The sequence below is a fragment of the Hippoglossus stenolepis genome, chromosome 4 (assembly GCF_022539355.2).
Source record: "Hippoglossus stenolepis isolate QCI-W04-F060 chromosome 4, HSTE1.2, whole genome shotgun sequence".
Lineage (NCBI taxonomy): Eukaryota > Metazoa > Chordata > Actinopteri > Pleuronectiformes > Pleuronectidae > Hippoglossus > Hippoglossus stenolepis.
The window spans coordinates 2,357,127-2,384,999 of record NC_061486.1 but is presented as its reverse complement, the minus strand read 5'-3'; the positions used below and the strand labels follow the sequence as shown (position 1 = coordinate 2,384,999).

The following is a 27,873-nucleotide window of genomic DNA, read 5'->3' as shown; positions in this document are numbered from 1 at the left end:
CAGGAAGCTGCTTTTGTCCCTTTGTTTGTTGGTTTGTTTCTGAGCAACATGACGCAAAAGCCACTGAACGGATTTCCACAGAACTTGGTGGAAGGTGAGGGACGGGTCGGGGAAGAGCTCATTCCATTTTGGTGCAGACGCAGGAGTTTCTTTCACTTTCTTTCTTTCATTTTTTCCCAGGGAACAATTCGTGGATCTTGATAAAACAAATCATATTCAGGGAACTGAATTTAATAACTGTGTGAACTTTGGTGCAGCTTGTTTGAATTTGAAGGGACTGTTGGACGTTGGTGGAGGTTTGAGCTCTAACTGAGTGATGTTCTATTTGTTTCTTTAACCAGAAATAACCACAGAATACATTTCAACACGTCGATAGCAGGCAGCTGAAATCTGTACTTCAGTTTCTTTTCTTAATTGAACAATAAACCAGGAATCTGAACAAAGACTTCATGTCCCAATCAGTCTGAACAAAATCCAACTGTAAATGTTTAATTTAGTCAAAGGGAATAAATCTAGATGTTGACACAGATGCACACGTGTCAGATCCTCTGTTCCAAACACTTGTTGAGGTTGTGGGAGCTCAGATCGATCAAGAAAATAAAAACCCTACGTCAGCAACGACAACTCAGGATGTACTGTGGGTTTATTGTATGTGCAAATTCTTGCAAGAGGCAATTCCGGTGCAACAGGAATGGAGCCCAAGACACAGCAAACTGCATATGATGCTACACCAGTAGTGGGTTTGTGTTAGTTTGTTGTGTGCGTGCATGTACAGTACGTGTAAGCCTTTTCATGTTCGGAATGTGCAACAGTGTGTGTGTGATCGTGAGCCTTGATGCTGTTTGTCCACATGATGTTTGTCAGCAGAATTATTTGGACAGTGAGCGGAGACGTGGAGCGAGCCACCGCTCTGAGGATCGACTCCTGACCCCAAGATACTCTCGTCTCCATCCACGGATTTAAACCTTCTCACTTTCAGGGACAAACTGGAGAAACTCTATCACACGAAATAAAAACACTTTGACATCTTCAAATTCCCTAAAACAGCAGACATTCAACTTTTAACTGTGGTTTTTATGTACAATAGAAGGATCTTCATATATTAATATTCTTCATCTTCACGGCTTTTTCTTCACTTACTCGTTGTCAAGTCATTATTTCCATACACATTTGTCCTTTTTGTATTTATAGAGTATTTTCAGTATTTACAGTATAAATTACTACACAGTCTTGTGATAAAATAAATAACTTAAATACAATGGCCGTGGCTTTTGCAGTGTCTTTTGCATTAAGGAGAAAAGGGAGGGATGGGACGAAGGCGAGGCTGAAGAACAGAGGCTGAAGGACAGAGGCTGAAGAACAGAGGCTGAAGGACAGAGGCTGAAGAACAGAGGCTGAGGAACAGAGGCTGAAGAACAGAGGCTGAAGAACAGAGGCTGCAGAACAGAGGCTGAAGAACAGAGGCTGAAGAACAGAGGCTGAAGAACAGAGGCTGAAGAACAGAGGCTGAAGAACAGGGGCTGAAGAACAGAGGCTGAAGAACAGAGGCTGAGGAACAGAGGCTGAAGAACAGAGGCTGAAGTACAGAGGCTGAGGAACAGAGGCGGAAGAACAGAGGCTGAAGAACAGAGGCTGAAGAACAGATGAAGACTTCGCTCCTCGTTCCTTCAGGGTTACGAGCTGAGAGGCGAGTCGGTTTGTTGGACGCAGTCTTTCTGCAGAGCATCAGGGAGGAGGGAGGTGACGGCAGAGGGAAAAAACTTTATTCCCACTGTGGCGTGAGTTGGGAAACTCTCCCTGAGGACAGAGCACAGTGCTCATAAAAACATCAGGATTTCTTACTACAAATGTTAAGGAATCAATGCTGCACTGTGAAATCAAAAGTTCCATCACGTCAAATAATGTTTCCGGTATTTAGATGTTTATTAAAATCATTAAAATCTGGCTGATGAAACTGACCTAACTAAATATACTTTAGCTTTTTTAAATAGTGTTATAATTGCTAAGACAGAAGTGAAGAATAGCTTGATGATACACAAACTAATAGTGACGGAGGACAGTGAATCTGTGGATCTAAATTTAAAATAAATACATTCTACAGCCAAAAGTATGTGGATGTGTTCACATTGTTCTTCACTGGATCGAAGCGGCTTCAAGGTTTAAGAGGTGTCCACACACTTTTGTCCATGTTGTGTACATGTCCACAAACCCTGAGTAAAGCTAATTGCTAACTAGCTGACGCTCTATATTCAAGTATTTGTTCTTGTTCTTGTTAACTTTGTAACAAGTGTCACGTTTATCTGCTTTCAGAAGAATTTCCCAACAAACCACCACAGCTGTGAGAGTGAAGTTATCAGGAAACTGAGCCCGACCAATGAAATATATTGAAATATATGTGTTTGCCAAAATGAACAAAGCAGAAAAGATGTGCATTTATGTTTATGTTTTATGGAAATAATTACATGTTTATTTTCTTAATAGAAGTTCTACATATTTGGTTGGATTTGTGTTTTCTTTATTTATAGTTGCTTATAATAAAGTTTATTTATTTGTCATGACTTTTGATTATGACCTCTTATGACCAATTTGTTTTTGATATATATATATATATATTCGCCGTTATAACGATATCGGAAATGTTTTACTCCCTATGATTTATGATTTTAAATGACTTTAAAGGTGCTGTATAAATGAAGTTATTATTGTTATCAGCATCGGCCACAAAAAATCCATATGGGTCGGGCTCTGACAGATTTTGGGTCATGGGAAGCAAAGAGAGTTACAGTGAAGGTTTAATACTAAAGTGTGTCGGGCACGGTCTGACATGTTGGAGGAGGAGTGGAGAGAAGCGTCGGAAAGAAAAGAAGAGGGCTGAGAACGAGGGAGGAGGTGGAGGGAGGGGTGAGTGCAAAGCTTCTCCTCCAGCTATACCACGGTGCCGCTCGGAGAGTTCCCGTTCTGTGCTGTCAGGTTCTGAAGGAGAGACAAAGAGACAGAACATGAGGGAACGTTAGAGACGAGGGACAATCAAGAAAATCTAAACTTCACTTTCAAGTGCAGGAAGATAAGAAGCCATTGTTGCTGCGGAGAGGAGAAGAGATATCATCTCCAGCTGTTGAGTCATTTATTGAACTTCCAAAGTCTGAAGAAGCAAAAACTCGACTCAAAATAACTTTAGTACTGACCTGCACTGATTTACTGAGGAGGCAGCGGATTCAACTAACGTCTAACAAGAAGTAGGCTAATTACAATTTGATATTAAATGTCCTGGAAGAAGTAAAACCACAGAGGAGAGAAGTGGAAGGACCCAGTTTAAGAGTGGAATTCATCACTTATTTTAATATGAGATTTTTTGGCATCATCCCATTTGAACTTGTTAAAAATCTTTTAATAATAAATAATGATGTCTTTGTTAATCCAATGACTTTCTAATGAAAGACTGGACTGCAGACGTACCGCCTTCCCCGGCCGGGCCCAGGTGCAGATGAGACCCTCTTGGCAGGCGGTGATGATGCAGTCGTCCATGAACACCAGGACCGTCAGCCTCTCGTGTGCGATCTTCTTGCACACCAGCGGCTCCAGCAGCGGCACCTCGTGCATGCGTGGGCACAGCGTGGTGCCCAGGACCTTAGCAGCGTCCAGCCGATTGCTTCTCGGCGCCACATTGATCTTGTCGTTGCTTTTGCTAATGTTGCCCAGGCTGTGGTAACGCTTGTGCTCCTTCTCCACGCCTCCGCTGCTCCCTGACTTGTCCGACTTGCGCTCCTGGAGCGACAGCGTGGCAAAGCGGCCGATACTGAACGGGGTGCTGTTTCCTCCGCCGCTGCTCCCTCCCCCTCCTCCACCTCCCCCACTGCCCTCCGAGGCCCCCTGACCCTTGGAGGTGTTTGCCACCGCGGGGTGGGGCAGAGAGTTGGAGCGTGAGAGGGAGCGGGGGAGCGGTAAGGGCAGTGTTGGTGGGTTGGCTGTGCCAGTGTTGGTGTTAGGTGGGTGATGGTGCCCCTCAACCCCTCCACTTCCTCCCCCACCTGAGGTGCTGTTGACCACCCCGCTGCCAGAGTTGGATAGCGAGGGTCCGAAAGTGTTAGTGAATGCGCGGGACAGCGGCAAGCGTGGGTACAACACGTCATCCGTCAGGTCCCACAGACAGAACTGGGTGTCCTGCCCCACTGAGCCAAACCGGTACGTGACCGACGGCGTACCTCCACCTTTAGAGCTGTGCCGAGAAAGACGCGACAACGTGCTGCTTGTTCGGACCCGGCCAAAGTGCATGGTGTTGTTTGGCGCCCCCTGGTGGAGGTCCTCCTCACTGCCGCTAAGCTCCATCGGCTCATCATCTTCCAGGGAGGTTGTGAAGGGGTCAAAAGCCACCACGTTCACCCAAGACTTGTGGCCGTGCCCCCTTGCTACCACACGGCTTTCTGCAAATGACCAGACGGTAACCAGGTCATCCTCTCCGCCTGTGGCGAGGTATTTCCCATCTGGACTCCACGACACGCACAGCAGCCCCCCAAAGTAACTCTTCATCACCCCCTGCAGCTCCATCGAGTCAAAGTGGAAGACGCGCAGGCAGCCGTCCTGGCCCACACACGCCACATGGACGCCATCCGGGGAGAAAGCAAACTCATTGAGGCCCCCTTCGCCCACGGCCCATCGCAACAGCGGGTTGCGCGGCGTCTTGGTTTTGCAGGCGTAGACGGCGAAGCCTTCTCCCTGCCGCAGCAGAGAGTACTGGGGGGCTGTGGTGCCGCATGGGTGGTCCACGTTGTAGAGGTAGAGGTGGCCACTGGCATGGGAGGCCAGGAACAGGTTCTCGGACTTGGGAAGCCATTTTAGACACGTCACCTTGGATTTGTCTATCAACCTCTGGAAAACAGGGAGGAGGCGGACAGGGGGAAAGGGAGGTGAAGGACCGGGAAGAGAAAAGGGGAGGAGATACAAAAAGAAGCTTTTAAATCGGAGGAGGAATGGACGAAAAAAGAATACAAGAGAGAGTCAAATAAAACAAATCCCAGGGAGGTGAAGAGATTCCACACACACTCTGACACAAAGTCTGCATGCAGTAGTGCACACACACATACCCCCAGTCTCCAATCTCCTAAATTTAATTGGGAATCCCATTAAAGAGAATCCCATTAAACGAAAAGAATCCGTTCAGGAGACGCAGTAAAAGAATGTGGAAACGACAAAGCACGTGAGGAGGGAAAACACTGTCGGATTATTTTCTATCAGGCTTTAATCGCAACAACCCAAAGAGCTGAAACAGAGGAAACTGAAATGAGCAGATGTAAAAAAAACAAACGTGATAATACCTCCTCATTGAAGAGTTTACTGGTTTCCTTCTTAATGGGGTCGAGATACTGGACTTGTCCGGCGGAGAACCCCACGATGAGAGCGACACTCTCTGCTGTGGCCGAGTACTGGTTGAAGTCGTGACACGTTGGCTGGGTCCCCTTGTAGATCCTCTTGTCTATTGGCTTACTGAGGTCTACAGCCTGCAGACAGAGTGGATAAAGACCAACATGATGCACGAGCAAAACATCATCGAGTGAAAGATCAGGGAAGAAACTCATCTCTCATCTATTGAGACCAATGGTTAACATCAGATGTTGGTGTCAGAGCAAATGTGTCTCTCTGGATTCAGAGATGCTGATGTGTCTTCTCAGCAGCAGTGGCCACACAAGACCAGAAGGCCACATGGCTGCAGGAGACTGGAACTCTCTGTATGTTACTGGTCTGCCCACCGACATCATTTCATGTCCGTCTTAAAGCAACGGTTTCAGATTCCAAACCAGAACTGAAGCACATTTTTCTCTTCGTAGTGATTTCTTCTATTTCTGTCCCTTTCTAATGTGCTGAATATGTAATGAGCACAAATCCACAATCATGGCTCTGTGCTCATATACATTCCAAAAGTTTAACTGGAGCTATTTTAAAATTTTCAGTAAGAGTGAGGGAATCAATCTGTGGGCACAACGAGGACTGAAGTTAAGACCTGCTGCTGGACTCAGTCCTCAGAACCTGAAGTAAAGACCTGCTGCTGGACTCAGTCCTCAGAACCTGAAGTAAAGACCTGCTGCTGGACTCAGTCCTCAGAACCTGAAGTAAAGACCTGCTGCTGGACTCAGTCCTCAGAACCTGAAGTAAAGACCTGCTGCTGGACTCAGTCCTCAGAACCTGAAGTAAAGACCTGCTGCTGGACTCAGTCCTCAGAACCTGAAGTAAAGACCCGCTGCTGGACTCAGTCCTCAGAACCTGAAGTAAAGACCTGCTGCTGGATCCACTTAGTGACTAAGGGCTTTGCATCATATTGATTGTGATATTCATCTTCTCTCTGTTATACGTCTTAAGTGTCACTTGCAGAAACCTTGTGAGTCACTGGGTTCTGCATCATCGACACCTACCTGCATTCATAATGAAGCCCGAAGAAATAAAGTGCATTTGTGGTACAGGCAGGATCATTTTACTAAGACCCAGAGTAGATTCATGTAAAGGTGTGACAGACTGACAGTGTATGAAAGAGGCCTTAACATTTTAAAATACAGCAGTTACAACAGTTCCCTTGTTGATCCATGTGATGTTAGAGGAGGAGCAGCTTTTTACGTTTGTCCTCCAGATCCTCCTAAAGTGGTTCCTCCCTCTATGAGGAGCCAGAGGTGCAGTTTCAGCTTTTCAAGAGCATCCAGTGTTTCTTAGTGAGGAGAAACTACAGGAGCAATACAGACTGCACCTCCTTCCACATCTGATTCAAGATGTCACCCTTCTAGAGTTGTGTCTGTGGTGAAGTGGGAGATACTAAAGTGGTTTTCTGTATTAAATTCAACAGCATCTTGTCTCTTGTAAACCATCTGCTGCTGCTGGTGACTAAATCACCTTCAGTGCAACTCACCAACCCCCCCACTTCTCTCTGTCAATATCCAGTGTCCCTGAGGCGAGGTCTTCATCAGACAATCACCTCCTGCACTGTGAGGGTGAAACTCCTCCTTCAGGAGGTCAGTGTGCACATGTCATCACAGTAAATCATCCCAGTAATTGCAGCAGAGCAGGATTGTAGTGTTGTGGTGTTGCACTTTGCAGACTAACACTCAAACGACTGGAGGGATTACAGCAGGGATGGAGGGGTGTGACCTGTGTCAGGGGAAGAGCCATGCATTTTTCTTTAAAGTGTTTTTTCTCAACACTTTGACTGATTTCACAGGAAATAAAGAATCTATCTTGATTGTATCTTGAGATTTGGTGCAGCTTGATTGAAAGTAAGATGCAGTTTGGTGAGGAGATGTGCTTCACTGGTATCATGATCATTTGTACTGTCGGGTTTGGTTGTGTTTTGTTGCTATAACCCAGTAAGTACAGAGAACTTGCAGTAGAACCCCCCCCTCTCTCCCGATGGGAGTACAGTTACTGCATGAGGACACACAGCAGCTTGTATTTGACAAGTTTCCAGAGGCTCCAGCTGTCAGAGGCCGCTCCCTGCTCCCCCTCGCCCGGACACAGTGAACCTGCTCCAGCCTCCTCCCGCACCCAGCATCCGCCTGCACCAGCCCCCCCACAGACATTTACAGTTTCACCACAAACACCAGCATCACATTGGCGGTGCAGGCTAACATGCTAAGCTAAAGCCCGAGCATCCGACCTGTCATCCCGGCCGAGCGGCGGCGGGGAGCGGGCTCACCTTCTTGATGTTGGTGTAGGTGTAGAAGTACAGCTCCCGGCCGATGTTGAAGCACACCCTCTCCGACTCCTCGCCCGGGTCCTCGGGCTGCAGCTTCACCATGGAGACCCGGACCGGCGGCAGGAAGCCCGCCGGGGAGGAGTTGGCTGCGGCATTGGAGGAAGAGGAGGCGGCGGCAGCAGCCCCGGGCCCCTGCAGCAGCCCGACCCCTCCGCCCGGTATCGGACCGGGTCCGGGCCCGGGGCCCAGCGTGCCTCCAGCGGCCGGACCCCGCGGCAGCCCGCCCCGCTGCTGCGAGTCCGAGAGGGTGAGCAGCTTGTAGAAACCCTCCCGGGTCCGGAACTGGGATTTAATCTCATTGATATCCTTCAGAGCGCCGCCATCTCCGGCCATTTTTAGTGCAGACAAGCCGCACAGGAAACCGAGGTTTTGACCTGGAAATAATATCGATGCAATAAAGAAGTACTAGAATAGAAAGAGGCGAGGCGAGCCGAGCTGAGCTAGGCCGACCAGCGCACCCGGTTCGACCCCGTGCATCTTACACCAGAACCGGCGACCGCACCGCTGCTGCCTGCTAAATGATCCCGGAGAGGAAGCCCTTCTGAGCCGGTGTGAGCATCATCCTCCACCGGGTCTCTGGCTCCGTTCATCCGCTGTGCGTGAAGTGCGTGAAGTGCGTGTGACGCTGCTGCTGCTGATGCTGCTGCTGATGCTGGTCCGACCCGGAGCCTGGAGCCTGGAACCTGGAGCCTGGATCCTGGAGCCTGACACTGATGATCCGGAACCTCATCGATTCACCTCCCGGAGGAGAAACTGCTCCTCAAACAGCTGATACACAAACTTTACTGTCCCACCTTCAAAATGCAGCTCTGATATGAATCAGCTGTTAAAATCACCACTTTAACACTAAAGCTGTGATACTCACATCTGGGTGGTTTTCATTACATATCATACATCATCTGAAAGGAACTTTACACAGGTCGAACCCAACAGTTCCCACAATGAGAAGCTCTCTCATTGACTTGAATAAACCCCAAACCAGAACCAGACTCAAACCATCATGTTTAAACTCTCAGACTGGTTTTATAATAAAAGAGTTGATGATGTTACTAATGATGGCAGCACCAGTTAGTGATAATAAGACTGATACTGGGAGAATGGATGGACTGAAGGACCCAAAACAGCTGGTTTGTTGAAAATCTCAATAAAAACCTGGGCTACGTTGTAGCACTAACGTGCCCGAGCACATGCATTTTGAAATATTGACACATAGAGCTGTTCAGGCTTGGTGTCTGGTCATGTGACAGAAGTTTGGTAGTGATAGGACAATGCACAGTGGAGTTATGACAAAAATCTCCATGTTGTTGAGATGACGTAATTTAAAGTTGATACGTGTAACGTCAGGATTGTGATCATAGGTCAGCATTTGGGGGCAGGTAGGATAATGCAGAGTGGATTCACAAAGTACTTCCTGTTTCACGGCGAATCAGTAGGTGGCGCTATGACACTGAGGAAATATTGACACATAGAGCTGTTCAGGCTTGGTGTCTGATCATGTGACAGAAGTTTGGTAGTGATAGGACAATGCACAGTGGAGTTATGACAACATCGTCTCCTTTGGCGAAGGATGATCCTTCGCCGCACCTCAATGTTTACACGGTTTGAGGAAATGTCACAATTCTGACCAGGATCCAATGACTTGTCTCAGCTCATTTGAGCTGTTTATTGTTAAGCAACCAGGAGCAGTTCATCAAAGTATAAAACATGCCACTTCCTGTTGCCAGCAGGGGGCGCTGTGATTTTAAGTCATGATTTCTGTGTAGATGTCATCAGGCCGGGACTCTTGTCTTACATGTCTCGTTTGGACTCGATTGGACCATGTATGTCCGAGATACAGAACCTCGTGTTTTGATGGGGTGTAATCAAACTGTGACGCCACGCCACGGTCACACCGTGTGACGAACAATCGATCTTTGAGTCAGTGTTTATCTCCGTCTTGTTGTGATGACACTCATCTCAATTTGAAGTTGATCAGATGAAAGCCCTGGGACAAGTTCGTCAAAGTAAAAATGTGGAATATGGCCAAAATGGCCACTAAATGCAAAATGGCGGGCTTCCTGTTGCGTCTTGAGACCTTTTGTTTGTCTGGTCACGATACACCTGGGCTACGATTTTTGTGAAGATCGGTCAAAGGGAAACCTAGGGGCTGCGTTCCAGGGGGCGCTGTTGAGCCATTTTGCCACGCCCATTTCAAATTACTCCAGAATACGTAAATTTTCACCACTTTCTAATTTTCTGCAAAGTTTGGTAAGAAGTTGAGCATGTTGAAGCCTCAAAAAGCCAATTCATCTGGGTCACTATAATAAGAATAATCCACCGTCGGTGGGAGGGGCCTAACCACACTAAACAAACTGAACGTGTTTGCCTCAGATCAGAGTCACCACAGATGGATCCATTTCAACTGCAGAAAGTTTATGAACAGTTAAAGAAACTCATTTACCAGAATGAACATATTCTAATGTATAATTTAAACAGAGGGTTGAAGATGAAAGTAGATTCAAATCTGTGTTGTCATGTCCCTCGATTTGTCTTCAGGCTGAACTGGATGAATTTGTTACGTCCTGCTTCCAGGTACAACCTGTGCCTGCAGTAAAGTGGCTGTGGCTGAGGGGGGAGAGCGGTTGTCCTCTAACCAGAGGTCGGCGGTTGGATCCCAGTTTTCTCCATCTGCATTCCACAGTGTTCTGAATTGCACCTCATGGAAATAGTGCTGCCCGTAGATGCACTGTATGAATGTATATAAATATATATAAATACAGACCATTTATTTACCATTAATCTCCTGTTTCTATACAAAACAGTGAAGAACAAAGTGAAAACCTTTCTCTGCTGCAGTGAACTCAGATGTTATGTATGTAGATGATTTCCCCTCACGTCCCCTCCAAGATCAATACAGCTCACCTCATCTTGTGTTAATTAACTTTATTACTGTGTAACGGCAGTAAGAAGTGTGTGTGTTTGATCCAGCACTGACATACAAACCCAGTTAACAAAACAAGCTACAGCTCCAGTCATTCTCAACAAAACTGTGGCAGCATCTTCTTTAGTCTCAGAAGACAACCGTCCTTCTGCAGCTCACACACTACGTAGGAGGCTGTCCAGTCATTTAGAAAATAAAATATTTGTCCTGTCCGCGATGTCAGATGATCACAGACCATAACGTTGGTGCCTCATTGTCCGTTCTCCTCCTGCTGACTGAGTCCCGGGTGGTAGTATCCAAGTGGAATTTGGAGATTCCAAATTTTCCGGTCATGCGAGTCAGGCCAGCAATACATAGCTCTCTGCGTTCTCCAGGATGGACAGGTTGGACAGGTTGGACAGCCCTGACTGGTCGTCAGTCTTACGTGTCTCCAAAATGACCATCCTGCAGGGAGAAGGTCAGAGGGCGTCAAGCACAGAAACACTGGAGTTTATACCTGCCTTTTACCTGTTTGGATTTGTGTTCATTCTGTGTTTCCTGTTTCCTATTTTTATTTAATTTAAGTTTTACTCCTTGTGTGTCTCCGTGTTTTTTGGACCTTGTTTTTTTGTACCTTCATTGAGGGACACTTTTGGGTCCACCTGCATACCTCACCCCTTACACATCTCTAAGTTTATGACCTATCCTGCAGCCAGCCACAAGAGGGCAATCTAGACACGTTGGCTTCATTTTAGGGGCCATCTTGTCGTCCATCTTTATTTTTAGTCTATGGTTGGAACAGAAAAAGAAAACCTGCAGAAAGTTAAGCCGCCTCACATCAACGCCACAGACGTTCAGTACCTGTCCGACTGCACCAATCTGTAGATCTTCTTCTGGTCTGTGGTTTCCTCCAGCACCTCAGTGGAACCTTGTGCTCTCCTCATCCAGCCGTGACGCCACACCGCCAACAGCGTGTCCTCGAAGTACACTACCCGGACAGACGAGAGTCAGCGCTGAGCTAAAATCAACATTAACCATCGCTGGTTTGTCAGCGGACGTTCTCACCTGTAGACTCAACATCACGAGAGAAGGTCGTCTCGTGTGTCTGAGGCCTGCTGCCCTTCACCTCCCCCCTCAGATCAACTATATGTACTGACTCTGTGGAGGAGAGATGTGGGACATCACCAGAAAGTGAACGCAACATGAACCAATACTATTATAGATCCAATGAGAACAGTTACAGACAGAACTGAACGTCTCTAACATATAAACATATAAACATATAAACATATAAACATATAAACATATAAACAACTTACTTTCTAGGAGGACGAGCAGTGAGTTACTGTCCAGCTGGCTTACTTGCACAACGTCTGGGCAAGGTTTCTCTGTAAACACACACACACACACACACACACAACAAACACACAACAACATCATTGTCAACATCAACAAAAACAACAGTGTAAGACATAAAATGCAGAAACTTTCAGATCCTAATGTTCAGGCTCTCTTCTCGTTGACCTTCTCTTCGAGTTGAAACATCATTATCCCAGCAGATTTAATTTTATTATCATTAAGATTATGATATTGTCTCCTGCAGTTTTCTTGTTATATCTTTTACTTTGTAAAGCACTTTGTTCAAGTTGTTTTAAATGTGCTATATAAATAAAGTTGACATTGACATAAACTCTTTTCATTTAAATAGTTCTTCAGAATGGACGTACCCAGGCCGGAGTTGGTGAACCAGGACGTGTTGGAGTTGAGGTTCATGTATTCTACATTGACTGGCAGGTTGGGGCTGGACCCCCGGGACACACCGATGCAAATCAGTGGGTACTCCTGCTGGGGTGCCACCACCATCTCAAACACCCGCAGAGGGTTGGGAAGGGGGAAGTCGAAATGCTGCAAGCATGGAAAAGGAAAAGTTGAGTTTAATCTGCTTTTAATTGTATCTTTAGCTGTGTGTGTTTTTGATTTCTTAGAGAGCAGCTGATAAAGCAGCCGGGTTAAGTGTGCGGGTTAAAGAGACTTAAACTTCAAACCTCAAACCTTTAAGCCACAGCTGAGAACATCAGTGAGTCTGTTCTCTGGTCAAAGGTCTAAAACTAACTCACACATTTAATGGTGACCATAAAAGGATTTCACTGGCAGCAGCCACTTTATAAGCTGCTGTCAGTGTGAACCGTCCAATAAAAAAGCTAAAAGCAGCAAGACAGACAAATAACAAAGATAAACACTCGGCATCGTAACAGACATCTTCTCCATAAACGTTTTAGTGTTTGTTCCTTCCCTAGTTTCTCATTCTGCTCATTTAACTTTACAAATGGAGGAGAAAAACTTTAAAGGAAGAGAAATGTTAGGATTTTGAGGCATTTATACATGAAATGCCTTTTTGACACAATATGAAGGAAGAATCTTCTTTTCGGGCTCAAACAGCCGCTCCTCACTAACATGATGTCACCGATTGACCTCAATTCATTTCTATCATCCTGAGGCTTTTCTGAAACAACCCAGACATGAATACTTGTACCTTAATGAGCATGAACTTGTGCATGGGCTCGTACCACTGCAGCAGCACCACACTGGACTCCAGAGCACAGCACAGGAACACACAGCCTCGCTGCAGGCTGCCTGTTACAGACACAACACAAGTTCCACTGCTTATCTCTCCAACACTGTATCTGCAGGAAGCTTTTTCATGCAGTTTACAACAAACACTTTTACCACATTAAATATCTTAAGTACAACTGAACTCTGCTGCAGAGATCGATGACAAAAATATTGTTTGTTCTCACCAACTGAACACGTCCTGCAGCCTTTTGTATCAGGTATTTTACACGTCACGGCATATTTCCTGAAATTAAAACACATCATTTAGTTTCTTTAATGCAAACTTTTGACAAATCAAACAAGACAGAGAGACAGTGAAATTCAGGGGTGAGTCCTGCGTTACCTAGGTAACAGTCTGTGGGTCGACAGGGCGACCATCCTCTGGTCCTTCCGAGCCTGTTCAAACAACTCCTTCAGCGAATGGGAGTGAAGCTGCAGCGATTTGCCTGTAAACACAGAATTAACTTTGACACAATTCATCTGAGGGCCAGATATAGAAACAAGAGAGAAGAGGAAGGTTTTGTTTTTCCATTTTGCATTTTGAGAATAATGTGGAAATGTTGAATAAAGAATGAAAAAAGCCAAAACTAAATCAGAGAATGTTTTTTTTTTCACTCAAACTATTAAAATAAAGTCAAAATGTCGAGAACTTAACTTCAATATTTATCTTTTATCTAAAGTAACGTATTCATTCTTCCTTTTTATTCTCAAAATGCAAACTTCCTCTTTTAATTTTTTAGGATGTTTATGTCTAGAACAAGTGGGAATGTTGAGAACAAAGTCAAAATAAATGAGAGAATGTTTTCTTCCTAATTTTTTTCTTTATTAAGAATAACAGCAGGAAGCGTCTGTGAGAAATACTTTCACCTGTTCAGTAAAACGTCCTCAACATGCTCTGTAAATTCCGGTGATAGATCTAAACAGCTTCTCTTCTTTCAGGGAACCTCCGGGTGATAGAGACACACGACTAAAAGACCCGTTTGTAAGTAACATCTTTTATTTACCTGATACGGACATGAGGACGTGATTAATGGTGTAGACCCAGGTACACTTCCCTGGATACAACTGGAAGAGAAGAGAAGACATCGTTCACTGATCTTTTCTGATCAAGTGTGACTCAAGTATTTTAGTTTGTCAGACTCAATATTTTGCTCGAGGATTTCCATCACAGCCAAAAAAGACATTAACAACTAAACCAGAGCCTGTGGTTTACAAACCAAATATTTAAAAAATGTCTCTGAAGATAAAGATCGTACCAGCTCCATCGTGGTCTCTGAGCTGTTGAGGTTCAGGGTGTAGATCCCTTCCTCTGCCCCCAGGATCAGATGCTGGTCTGGGGTGAAGAGCGGAGACACAGGCCGGTCACACACATTCAACACGTTCAGAGGAAGACAATCATTTGATCAATGACACAAACCTTTGGTGGCTGGGTTTTCCCAGGTTGTGGAGCAGTTTATTTTCAGAGGGCAGCCGTGGAAGATCTTCTTAAAGTAGACCTGAGAAGAGAGGGAGGGGATTCAGATATTTATTTTGTCTTGTCTACAGTCGTTTTTAATAGTGACGCAACCTCAAGCTACAAAGTGAAGTGTCATACCAGAATAACTGTGCTGATCTTTATGTATTTATTTAACTTAGTTGATCTGCTACAGATAAACACAGAAACCATTATTGTCTCAATGATAAAGACCATGTCAAAAAAAGAAAGCAGAAATCAAATATAAACGTAAAAATGAAATTTAATAAAATTTAATTAAAATCAGCTGCTGAGGGTTTTTGAATTTTTGATGCCGATCTCTGAACTTCAGGATCCAACCTCATGATCTAGAGATAAATATGAAGCCTTCTGGATCTGAACAGATGTTGACACGGGACGAGAAACTGTCCAACATGAGGAGAGGAGACACTCACAGGAGGTTTCTTCATGACGGGGCTCACACACTCAGCTCGGTCCTGAGAACAGCAAACAGAAAAACAAAAGGATGAGTAATATCTACAGCTGAATTTCAGTTACACCTCCTTCTGCATAACACAACAGGCGGCTGTGAACAGACACTCTCAGGTGTTATCCTCTGTTCTACCTTTGATAAAAGTTGTCGTCGCCGTATTCCTTTGGGAGGGAGCTCAGGAGGGAGGTCTAGTGGGGGGTCATTAAACTGGACAGATAAGGACTCGGGGTCTGGATCACACACACACACACACACACACACACACACACACACACACACACACACACACACACACACACACACACACACACAATAAGAAAACTGTGATGTCATACATTTCATTAAAAAAAGTTTCTCATCTGTTGTAAAGTCTCATGCGTTTTGAGGGCGATGGCAGAAGCTGTATCTCACCCGAGTGCCGTGAGGAGCGTGGTTGTGGTGTTGGTCGGACCTGCGTCCCACTGGAGGTCCTGAGGAGCGGGGGGGCGTACAGGGAGCAGGGTTTCCTCATCCGATCGTCTTCCCCCGTTATGCTTTCCTCTGAGCTCGTCCGTGCTTTGGGCTGCGGACACGGAAACATGTCGACACTCAGTTCCTTCAGCATTGTTAAATATTAAGTTTCATAATAAACATATTAGGAACTGCCTCATGTTCTTATCCAACGGTAATAATTAATAGTCATTATAAAATGATAACTAATATCTACTAATAAAATAACATAGAAGCAAAAAATATATATATTGGAAAATGTGTTGTTAAATGTGGTACAAGCTCTCAAAGATGTAATAAAGTAATAAAATCAAATAATGTGAAATGTGTATTAACTGTTATTAACCAAAAATGACCTCATGATAATGATGTAAAGTAAAACAGTTAAACAAGGCTTTGTCCTGTGACTGTGATGAACACACATATATATTACTCTCTCTCCCCTGGTCACTCAATATTTACCTTCGGAGGAAGTGGAGGTGGAGTTGTATCAGATTTGTTGCTGTTGACAGAGAAAGTTGGTTCAGTCAAATAAAACAAATAGAAAGTAGCACAGACGTGAGTTTGTGTGTATTCAGACGTACCTGATGGCCTGTATTGTCGGACTGAGGTGGACAAAAGACACAGAGAAGGTTTATACAAAGCACAGAAAGAGAATAACTGAGGAAGTTACTTCTGTGAGAAGGTTCTAGCTTCAGGTCCTGAATGTGTGTGTGTGTCTAGTGTCTGAATCATCCTAAAGCTTTGTTATTCTATTAAACATGGATGTGGTGACACTGTGAGATGTTTTCTTACACGTCCACATCATCGTAGTCATCGTCCGACTCGGTGTCCTCGTCCCTGAAGGAGAAAACACTGGTTAATAATCAACCTTATGATTTCAGAGTTGCATGTGGCTGGTCTGTGATCCTCACCTCACTGGACTCTTGTTACTGCCAGTTGATCCCACGCAAGGTCGTAACTGTAAAAACACACGAAAACCAATAAATCAAGAGTTGTTACCATCAGAAATGAGAAAATAGTTTTAATAACAATCATAATCAGTGCAGTTGTGATTGACATTTAAAGAACATAACAAAAGAAGAGTGGTTCAACTGATTGAAATACTAACTGGTATAAAGACCAGACTCCTCATCGGCTGTGTCCTGTACTTTATGTACAATCTAATGTAAATACATATATGCACAATACATAATATGTCACGTGCTGTTACCGTTACATTTGGTGAGTCTTTCCTCAGAGTCCTCTGAGTGTAAATCTGTTCAGCTGAAAAACCACAAGCAAAACGATTAAACACTCAAACACCTTTCACATGAACATTTCAGCCACTGTCCAGTGAAACACAGAGAAACTCACATAAGAGAAGAAGAATTAGCATTATTTTATTATTAGACCATTGAACTGAAAGTATCAACAAGGCAGAAGCAAATGAGAACAGAAAAGGATTCATACAGATGTGTTAGAGAAGCTGAAGGAAAGTGTGAGGAAGTGACAGAGTGTGTTTTCTTACAGCTCATGTCTGAGTTGGTTCTCGCTGCCTGGTTGTGTTTGTTGATAGACTGGATCCTCCTCAAAGACCCGGGAACAGCCACCTTGAATCAACAGCCACAGACACATGGTCAGTTAGAACCTGGACCCACGTCACAAACCTTTTCTCAAATCGTTTTCCTTCGTAAGGCTTGTGTACTGATTTATGGACAGATGTGGTTAACACCTCCATCTCGTCGTCATCTGTCACCAGGCAGCGCTTCAGTTTCTCAGGGTGATGGAACTTCTCCAGTAGATCCAGGGTCAGTTCCTGCCGCAGACCCTGCTGAGTCAGAAATGCATTCTGCAGAGAGGAGGTGAGGAGGAGGAGAGGAGGAGAAACACAGAGAGAAGAGAGAGAATCACTCTCAGACATTCACAATCTGTCAAGTCTCCACTGATCAGTTGATAGATTTTGTATATTGATTATTGTAAAAGAGTGAGTGTTTGTGAGCAGCACTGACTGAGAGCATCTTGGAGGCGCTGGGTCGTTTCTTCGGGTTCCGAACCAACATGGCCTTCACAAAGTTATAAAACATGGACGACCTGCAGACAGGAAATGAATTTTAGAACATGGAAATACTTAAATACTAAATAATCTGCATTTATTTCTTAATACAAACACACAGTGTACACACATAAATTATTACTTATTGTTGGAGGTACTACTATATTTCACATGTGTAAACATGCACTAAGAAATGTCTGATCCCAGCACAGTGACTGATGCTGTGGGACCAAGCTGCTCACATGATTTAATGATCAAGTATCATAAATATCATTATAATGATGAGGTTTCTGTATTTACCATTTGGACTTGTCCTTCAGTTTAGGGGGCTGGTAGCCGCTCTTAGACATGAGGAACAGGACGCTACAGGGAAAACACAGTGGGCAAAAACATGTTCATTAATGTGTCACACATGTATCTTCACTTCACTGTGCTTTGTGTGTCATTCAGTATCGTGAGGAACGTTTGTGTGTAACCGGGCGACAACATGCATGAACAACAACGTGTGTGTGTGTGTGTGTGTCTACAAACACACTAATTCAGAGGAATCATTGGACGTGTGTTTTTCCGTGTCACATGTTTCCACAAGAAGACTATAGATGATTCTGTGAGCATGAGTCTCAGAGTGAGAGGTCTCATGCTTGTGTTCCTCAGTGGGTGTTTACCGCAGCGGGTGGACGTCAAACAGAGGAGGCTGCAGCTCAGCCAGCTCCACAGCTGTGATGCCCACGGACCAGATGTCACACAGCTCATTGTAGCCGCCCTTTATCTCCACCGCTGCCACCTCTGGAGCCATCCTGAGGACGGGAGGGGAACAGATATCAGATCATAAAACCAAGCAGCAGATCTGGAGTCAGACAGAGTTGCTCTGACTAGACAAGTTTTCACTATGCAGTAAACATGACATGTTTACTGTATGAAAGAGAGTGGATATAAAACCACTCCCAGCAGTCTGCAGATCTTTTGCCCCTGAACGTGAAGCTTCAGGTGTTCACAGGAGAGAAGGTGCTCTCTTACCAATATGGCGTCCCAATGAAGGACATCCTCCGAGCGAGAGTAGCTGTGATCTGAGCTGATATCCCAAAGTCCGCTGTGCAACAGAGGAAACAAATGTATATATATTAAAAAATCCCAATAACCAACACTGCTGCATCACTGGTTGTATTTGAAGGGCGATTTTCTTATGTCAAGAAAGGTTTGTGCAAATCTTCAGTGCGTCTTGGTAATAATCTAAAAATCAAAACTGAAACTACACTGAGCGTCTGTTGCTCTTGTGTCTGTCCCGGGAGATGAATCCCTCACATGTGACTCTCTGAGGTTTCTACGTCTTTCCCCATGTTAATAGTTTGTTTGTAGTGTTACTCTTGTTGAGGGTTAAGAACAGAGGATGTCACACCTTGAATCTGAGACTACACACATAAGATTTGATACTGAAACTTGTCTACAATGAAAAAACATCAATTCAAATGTCAAACGGGTTCTTCAGTATTCTTCCGTGTTAAAGTAATTACAGCGTAAACCAGAAGGATGATTTGCTTCGGACTCATAACAGTTGGATTCAGACGGGTGTGAGACACTCGGAGGACGAGGGGCTTTCAGCCGCTCAATCACGTACAAATGTGTCGAGTTTTAAAAGCAGCGATGAGTTAAGTGAGTCGTGACTCCTGCAGCGAGTGACTCATCTCAACCACAGCGACCCAGAGCAGCAGAGACAAACTGTGCAAACATCCACCCACCCAGCTTGACCTCGCCCTGGTTGTTGAGGAGGATGTTGGCACCCTGGAGGAAAAGAGAACGAGATACACATCAGACACAACCACAGACACATGTGATCACACTGAGACTCAACCCACTCTCTGATCTGTAACCTCCACCAGACAGAAGCAAGAATCTGCTAACTGCCTCCTCTGATGGAGCTTCGTTCAAATCGCCTGCTGCTGTGCTGAGGAGCTTTCTTTAATAATGTGCTAATTACCTTCAGCAAGTGTCAGTGAATTCTCTTTGTCTTATTCTGGATTTCAAACATTTACCAACTCATTTCGTAAAATACTTTTTCATCATAAAAAACTTCTAAAAGTCTGCAATCTGAAAGTTTCATCTACTGTTTGTTAGATACAGAAAAGTAAAGTTTCTCAAGCGTTGAACAAGTGAGGTCATTAAAGTGTAAGTGAGGAAACAAAGACGGATTCAAGTCCACACACAACAATGGTTGTTGGCTTTTATCATCTTTATGTTTTTGTTTATACTTATGGGTTCTAATAAAAGTCAAATCATCGTCTGACAAACTCACCTTGATATCTCTGTGGATTTTCTTTTGTGCATGCAGGTAATCCAGGCCCTGGACACACACACACACACACACACACACACACACACACACACACACACACACACACACACACACACACACACATATATATATATCATTGTACACACTGAGGTGCTTTTTTAAATGATTAATAATCAAACTTAAATGAATAATTGAAAGTAAATTACCTGGAGCATCTCCCTGCAGATGTAGGCGATCTGAGGCTCAGACAGAGGACCAGTCACTGTGGGGACAAATGTATTTGTAATAATATATATGGATCAAATTCAATGGAGAATCGGGATTCTCAAGATTCTCAAGATGTTTGCAGGATTTGCGAAACTTTTCATATCTTCTCGGTTACATTTAGTCAGTTTTCTGTTTAAGGTGTTTTATTCTGTTTAAAGAGCCACTTTCTGAAAATGTTCTTGCTTGAACATATTATCCTTTATTTTGAAACAAGCAGAACTCTTGAGCCAAATAGATAAAACCTCTAAACTCATGCAGGCAGTGTCCTCGTGGTTCATCACATCGACACAGACCCACTCCCTCACCGTGGTAGATGTCCTGCAGGGAGCCTCCTCCACAGAACTCCATGCAGATCCACAGTTTATTGGCTCTGAAACACAAGAGGAAGCGAGTGTTGGATCTATGATCATTACGACAGCGAGCGTAACACCAGTAACAGACAGCTTACCGTATGTAGCTGCCATAATACGCCACTATGTTGGGATGTTTGCAGCTTTTCACGATGACGATCTCCTGCTGGATGATAGAGAAATCATCCTCTGGGGACCCAGACAGAGAGAAGCAACAAGGTTAGTATCAGCATTATATATATGGACACCGGTAGAGTCAGTGGGTTTACACATTATATACCAATAACTGTATGGATGTGTGTGTGTCCATTAAAATGCTTTTGAGATGTTCCAGGTTTTGACGCGTGTCACTGATGAGCTAACGTGTTTCATCGATGCCACGTTGCATTTTGCTTCACCTTCATTTGTTTTGTGTGAGGTTGTAAAAGTGTCGCTGAGGGAAGAGAACAGTAAACTTCAAGTTCAAAGTCCAGGTTGGTTTTATTTTGTCTCCTGTCAGAGACATGTTTAGGGACGTGGGCGACGTGGAGGTTTCATGTTCTCCATGGGGGGTCTTCTTCAGTCCAAAGAACTGGAGTCTTTAAACTGCATGTAGGTGTAAATGTGAGCATGAATCTGTGGATTTCACCAGATGAAACTGGGACGATGCTGTTAAAGGTTGGACACGTGAATTACATTTATCCAGGGGCCTTTTTTAAAATCCGTAGTATCTCACATTGCAGAAAAGTAACAAAGACCAAATTAAAAAATGTAGTTTAGTTTAAAGACTTCAATTCAAAGATCGACACAAGTTATGATATTTCCTGATAAAGTGAAGACAAACTTCAGATCAAACGTTCACCTGGCTCCATCTTGATGAGCTTGATAGCCGCCAGTTCTCCATTCTGCTTGTTCCGTGCCTGAAAACACACAAACACAAACAGCTGAGCATGTTTACGCTGAGAGTAACATTGTGTAGCTTGTATCTGTCAGTTGTGTTTCTTTTTGTGTGTCATTTGCATGTTTGCTGTGCAGTGAAGTGGAGTGAAACCGTTCTCCGCAGCAACGTGACACTAAAGACACAAATACACATGTAAAAGAGCTGAGGCGCGCGCACACACACACACACACACACACACACACACACACACACACACACACACACATGCACACACACACGAACACACACGCTGACCTTTAAAAGTGTGATACCAGAGTGGTGTCACTTCTCTTTGCTTATTCACATTATTTAGAAACAGAAACCAGGAAGAGATCTAATAAATAACAATCTAGTTGATGGTTCCAGTTTGATGAAATATTCTGGAGCTGCTTCACATCTGCACTCGCCAGATGTTCTTCAACACGGAGCCGAGAGCGGCTGTGATCAAGTCTCTTTTACAAGGATGTGACTGTGTCGAGCTGAGAGAAAGACGTGACAAGTAAATTATATAAAAGCTGCAAAGTTCAAATGAATTTTAACTTGGTCAAATTATTATTTAAAAGAGCATGAAGATATTGGATGAAGCCTGAACAGAATTCAAGCTGAGAGACGTCCTTACAAAGTCAAAGTTTCCCGGTTAAAGCTACACACACGTCCAAGGCTGCAGAAGTAGATCTACATGTATTTGTCTATTTATTAGTTTTAAAATATAGTATTTTAAAGGAAGAATCTCTGAGGATACTGAGAAATGCACGTCACCAAAATGAAAATACCCCTTTTTAAAGACAGACGACTGAAACACTGATGGAACGGGACCCGTCACAGTAGATATGTGAGTGTTGCTGGTGTTGTGCTGCTCAACCAAAGGTCTGTGTGACGCTGAGTTTACATGAGACGTCTCAGTGGAAAGTCAGTGTGGTCACAGCGGAGGACGCTCATAACATTTATATTTACAGGTTTAACCAGAGCTTGATTCTGCCTTGTAATATCAGACAGATCTGATTTGACCTGTGGGGCTTTTCCTCCACGTCCCCTGAAGGACGGAGGTGAATAGATTTCTGCTCACAAACAGTGACGTGTCTTCCAGGAAACAGGGACTCTGTTATCAGGGCGAGACACTGACCTCACTGGGAGGAACACGTCTGTGGATTGTTGTTCTAATGCTTTAAATGACATATAAGTTTACATCAGAGCACTTTGTTAAATTGTCCTCATTCCTCCACGTGATGCATAATGTGGCTTCAAAGCTTCGGAGCGTCCATGTGTCCAAAACACACCAACACACAGAAACCGGACTCCACAGCAGGCGGACGTCCGCTGAGACCGATTCTGGGAAAGTTGAGTCACACTTGTTGTCAGACAGCAGAGGACCTGTCCTCCGAGTACCTGCACACGCTGAGACACGAGTACACAACTTTAAAAGGAGGGTTGGAAACTCAATGGAACAGTCGAGACAAACAGTCAGTGGTCGAGAGGCAAGTACAATGATGATGGAAACTCCATGTGTGTGCGTGTGTGTGTGTGTGTGTGTGTGTGTGTGTGTGTGTGTCTGTTTGTGTGTGTGTGTGGTCACTGATAGGACATCAGTAAAGTTTCAAGCTGCTGCCCTTTCACAACCTTTCCATCTTGAATTGAGTGTTTTCCTATAAAGGACGGGGAGGGGGGGTCTTTCCTTTCACTGACCTCTGGAACAACACACACACACACACACACACACACACACACACACACACACACACACAAGATGGACGTCACAGCGGAATCGGCAGCGCGCTTCCACGGCAACAACTTCATATTCAACTTTGTGTTCAATGTAGTTTCAAATGATGAAGGATTCCTTTAACTGACCGACAGCACACACACACACACACACACACACACACACACACACACACACACACACACACACACACACACACACACACACACACACACACACACACACACACACACACACACACACACACACACAGGTGTTTGCCGACAATTCGTTTTTCTGAATCACTTTGAACAAACACACTGTGTTCTTCGTCCGCACTCACTTTGTCTCACTTCTTCATTTTGGGCCTGAGGTTGCACACATGCCAGGTGCAGCCCTCAAGCGAGAGTCGCACCACGTTCAGCAGAAAACACGACTGCAGCTCAACAGGCCACAGCAGATTATTTTATCTCCTCATGTGATCACACCTCTGAGGGGGAAATCATCTGTAGAATCCTTAAAGGCAGATGTTTGTATTTATTTAAATGTGAATCCTGACCCGACGGCAGGTGAGCAAAACAAAGCATGAGTCAGATAAACGCAGGGACTTTGTTTGAACTTTAAAAAGTGATGTCAAAGAAGTTGGTAAAAAGTTGTTTTGACCCTGACAGACAGGAAGTGACCTGCTAATGAACACCACAACCGAAGACAAGACGTTGAACGTGTGTTTTTATGATGCAGCTCGGAGCAGAGTGCAGAGCATCAGTTCTACGTCAGACTGACTCTTTTGGACATTTAGGGGATGTTCCTTTCTTACAGAGGACGACACAGTGACACATGACATCTGTGGGGGGGGGGGAAATCCAGGAGAAGGTGAGGAAACACATGTAGGTCAGAGGAAACAACAGAAAACTAGAATGTCCCTCAGAGAGCTCAGAACCTGCGTCAGGGCCCAACAGTCCCATAATCAAACCACATTTAAATCAAGATCCAGGAATTATTCTCTGGAAAATTGAGAAAAATCCCCCCAAAAAATATTGGGTTCTTTCCCGACTCATTCCTCATCCTTCCATCGAGCTTCGTGGAAATCCGTCTCGTAACTTTTGTGAATTTTGCTGCCAAACAAACCAAACAACAAACAAACAGGAATGAAAACATAAAAATCGACTTCTAGACGTGTTCTGTTTGTACTAAACCTTTTTGACTCTTGGTTTTATTCAAAGAAAACATGATGAAAATATTTTGTATGTTTTTAGATTGACAGCCCGTCTGAAACTACACAACATGTAACATCTGAAGGTCGGAGCAGCTTCGACTCAGCAGAACTTCACCTGTTTGTAAATAATTGTTTAAAATATTATAAGTCTTTTAAATTCTGAGTTCAAATGTTATTTTTGTCTTGTTTTGTTCTTTGTTCTTTTATTTCCACATATTTTGTGAAAGCACTTTTTCACCTTGTTTAGATAAATAGAAATCCATAGAAATATATATAATAATTACTATTATAACTTTTAAATCACCACGTGGTCATATACTATATAAACTATTAACTTCAGTGATTCTCTGAATTTTTAAAACATCAACAAACTCCTGAAAGAGAAATCGATGGTGCACGTTACCAGGTTGTTTTTAACATTTAAAGATTAAGGTGTATTCATATAAAGACATATTTCCTCATGTGACAACACCACAAAGTATTTCTCGTGTGTTCCCGTCTCTCATCGCCGCCCCGGCTCTTGTAAACCTGTTCTGTCCAAATGAACAAAGTGAACTCCACTGAACTCAACCTGGTTCGTGAAACGGAGCTGACTGATGTCGTCCAACGAGTCGAACCAGGAGCTGTTTCCAACACAATGGAGAGAAAGAGTCTCTGCTGCTGGAAATGCTGTTTGATTACATACCAGCTTCACTGACGAATAAATGTTCCACGTGAACATGACATGTCTCTGTGTCTCCTGTCGTGTGTCAGGTTATTTCTTTAGCTTCATATTAAATCATATTACATTTCTTTAATTGGCTGAGTGGTTCTCTGAAGGAAGACGTCCACTGCAGCTGGACATTTGGTCACAATCACTCGACACCTCGGCTTCATCCTCGACACTTTGTTTTTCATCTCTGCTGCAGAGACGCAGGCGTCAAGTTAGGAAACGCTGCCGGTCCCAAAACTCCAAGGATGTTTGGAAACGATGACGATGACGCTCTCAACCACTTTGGTCTTTCCGATCATGATGTAGGTGCGTGGGGTTGTGTGTGTGTGTGTGTGTGTGTGTGTGTGTGTGTGTGTGTGTGTGTGTGTGTGTGTGTCTGTGGGTTTGAACACGTGGATCAATATGAAGTGGTCACATATTATTTCCCTGTGAAACCCGCTGACCTGTTGGAAGCTCGTTCACTCTGTAGAAAACCTATTTACTGTGTTTCAGAGCCGAGAGCTGACGTTCTGCTGAGTCATCAAAATGTCCAGAAAAGCTCCGACGCCGGAGGGAAAAGAACCAAAGGATCCGAACTCGAGACCAAAGCTACGATCAGAACATATGAGCCTCTCCATGGAGGTTATGTTTTCACCCCGTCCACTGTTTGTTTCTCATGATAAACCACAGATCAGAGTTCCTTGTTTGAAGGATGGGACATGGGTCAAGAAAGGACATATTTAAATTCGGTGCTGATTTGGACAAACGGCAGATTGAGGATCTTTTTTCTAGATTTTCTTTAACATTGGGAGGTTTGACACATTTAGGAAGTTGTTCTGTGAAAGTGTGTGAAATCTGGTGCAGCTTGTTTCAATCTAAATAGACATGAGCTCCACTGACCTAACCCTGTCCCTAACCCTGTCCCTAACTCTGTCCAGTGGACAGGTTGAGACAAACAATCATCCAGTCTCACATACACACCTATAGAAGCTCAACAAGCAGCGGGAGGAGGACGGATACCCGGAGAAAAGCAAGGCAGAACCAAACTTCTTACAGAAAGACCCCGGCTGAACTGGGATTTGAACCCAGAACCTTCTTGCTGTGAGGCGACAGCGCTGCTAACACATGTCAAACATATGTGTGGAAATGACGAATGACCTGAACTTTTCTGTTGACTTCCACATTAAAGCAAAAACATGATGAAGGATTTACTGTGTCATGAATCTTTTTGAGGTCAGAAGTTTGCAGCCACAGAGTCACAGACTCGTTCATTAAACCTCACTGATCAATGACCTGGGGATGAAGCCAGTTCTCAGTCAACATCTGGACTAAAGACACAGAAACCTTTCACTCATTCTACAATCTAGAACAGAGGAAACTGAGAAAATCACATTTAAGTGACAGGGACGAGGTCAAGGGTCAAGTTAGACCACATCTGAAGAGAACGTGAGAACGTGCTCAGAGACCGAGCTCAGACGGACTCGGCTTCAGAGAAACTCAGAAAGGTTTTCAGTTATAGAGCAGAACACTTTCACTTTGTGATAAACCCACTTCCTCCATCAGAGCTGGGACCTGCACTGACTGATAAATCTAATTCTTTTTATACATTGTATTATAAAGCACATACTTTTTTACAAACTCAACTAAATTCATTCTCTTATCTATATGTTGTATTTCTTTTTATTCTAATTGTCTGGGTCTATTTATTTCTATTCTTGGCTGGAGCGACTCTAGCGAAACCCGATTTCCCCCGAGGTTTAAAAAAAGTGTTTCTGATTCTGATTCACAAGAATAAAATAAAAACGTTGATTCTCTTTCAAAGATTCTTTAAATGTTCAGCTAAATAAAGACCAGGTTCAGATCTGAACCGACCCTCTGATCTCTGATCACTGATCTCTGATCAGCGTCAGTCAGTCGATGACTCTCACCTTGAAAACTTCTCCGTAGGTTCCTCCTCCGACTCGCAGCAGGATCTCAAAGTCGTCCTGAGGATTCCTGGTGGAGATTTCCAGAGCTGCTCTGCTGTGATGAAGGTCCATGTTAGTCCAGTGTCACCAATCCTCCTCCTCAGGCATGTCCCACACACTCACACACAAACACACAAACACACACACACACACACTCACTCACAGACACACTGAGGCATTTACATCTGCAGGCATCAAAGCGAATGGACTCATCGATGTGAGCTGCTGATAAAAGACGCTCAGTGTCTCTTTCTCTCTCTGATCGTGTGAGTGAGTGTGAGCTGCTGTCACACACACACGCGCACATGCACACACACACACACACACCTTCCTGTTTCTGTTTGTCACTCTGCTATCGATCCTCCCTCTTCACCTCCTTCTGCACCTCCTTCACACCCTCTGTCTTTAACACCTTCCTCTCGTCTCTCAGACAGTTTTTCTTTTTCGGGGTTCTATGTGAATGTGTGACACAGATTGTTGTGTGTTCTATTGTTTTTATTCTCACAATGATCAACGTACAAAAACAGTGAAAAGATAAAAAGACTCAAGTGTGTGAGTGTGAGCATGAGCACAGACGTTGGGAAGATATCAGAGCTCAAGCTCGTGTGCAGCAAATTTTTGTAGAGTTTCAGTTTTTTGGCGCAAGTTTCAGTCTCAGATTCACACTTACTGGAGTGTGTGTGTGTGTGTGTGTGTGTGTGTGTGTGTGTGTGTGTGTGTGTGTGTGTGTGTGTGTGTGTGTGTGTGTGTGTGTGTGTGT

At 44.2% G+C, this 27,873-nt stretch overlaps 2 protein-coding genes across 3 annotated transcripts; both read right to left on the bottom strand.

Moving 5' to 3' along the window:
* Nucleotides 1–625: 625 nt before the first annotated feature.
* On the bottom strand, nt 626–8,406 carry zmp:0000000529 (WD repeat-containing protein 20). The gene is made up of 4 exons (XM_035154692.2): nt 7,673–8,406; nt 5,313–5,495; nt 3,457–4,866; nt 626–2,973 (listed from the first exon to the last, which is right to left on the bottom strand). The coding sequence occupies exons 1-4, from the start codon at nt 8,063–8,065 to the stop codon at nt 2,926–2,928; spliced, it is 2,034 nt and encodes a 677-aa protein (XP_035010583.1). The 5' UTR covers nt 8,066–8,406; the 3' UTR covers nt 626–2,925.
* A 2,233-nt stretch (nt 8,407–10,639) lies between these two features.
* LOC118106278 (mitogen-activated protein kinase kinase kinase kinase 5) lies at nt 10,640–27,432 on the bottom strand. Of its 2 annotated transcripts, none has more exons than XM_035154689.2 (32): nt 27,075–27,432; nt 21,463–21,520; nt 20,720–20,810; nt 20,577–20,641; nt 20,211–20,266; nt 20,005–20,052; nt 19,451–19,493; nt 18,732–18,804; nt 18,380–18,511; nt 18,015–18,077; nt 17,671–17,752; nt 17,394–17,510; nt 17,190–17,271; nt 16,893–16,945; nt 16,594–16,640; nt 16,475–16,519; nt 16,264–16,284; nt 16,142–16,181; nt 15,602–15,752; nt 15,323–15,420; nt 15,153–15,194; nt 14,662–14,740; nt 14,501–14,577; nt 14,249–14,309; nt 13,588–13,690; nt 13,430–13,488; nt 13,165–13,265; nt 12,359–12,536; nt 11,951–12,019; nt 11,697–11,789; nt 11,493–11,619; nt 10,640–11,096 (listed from the first exon to the last, which is right to left on the bottom strand). In XM_035154689.2, the coding sequence occupies exons 1-32, from the start codon at nt 27,183–27,185 to the stop codon at nt 10,991–10,993; spliced, it is 2,571 nt and encodes an 856-aa protein (XP_035010580.1). In that variant the 5' UTR covers nt 27,186–27,432; the 3' UTR covers nt 10,640–10,990. The 2 variants fall into 2 exon arrangements, with proteins under 2 accessions (XP_035010580.1, XP_035010581.1); XM_035154690.2 differs by having other exon boundaries at nt 16,899–16,945.
* Between the last annotated feature and the right edge of the window lie 441 nt (nt 27,433–27,873).

Coding starts and splice junctions, on each gene's coding strand:
- zmp:0000000529 (XM_035154692.2), bottom strand. CDS start 8,065: ATGGCCGGAGATGGCGGCGCTCTGAAGGATATCAATGAGATTAAATCC. Junction 5,496..7,672: donor CCTACACCAACATCAAGAAG/GTGAGCCCGCTC, acceptor CTCTGTCTGCAG/GCTGTAGACCTCAGTAAGCC. Junction 4,867..5,312: donor GTAAACTCTTCAATGAGGAG/GTATTATCACGT, acceptor CCTGTTTTCCAG/AGGTTGATAGACAAATCCAA.
- LOC118106278 (XM_035154689.2), bottom strand. CDS start 27,185: ATGGACCTTCATCACAGCAGAGCAGCTCTGGAAATCTCCACCAGGAAT. Junction 17,511..17,670: donor GCGCCTCCAAGATGCTCTCA/GTCAGTGCTGCT, acceptor TCCTCTCTGCAG/AATGCATTTCTGACTCAGCA. Junction 14,310..14,500: donor CAGAGACCACGATGGAGCTG/GTACGATCTTTA, acceptor CTTCTCTTCCAG/TTGTATCCAGGGAAGTGTAC.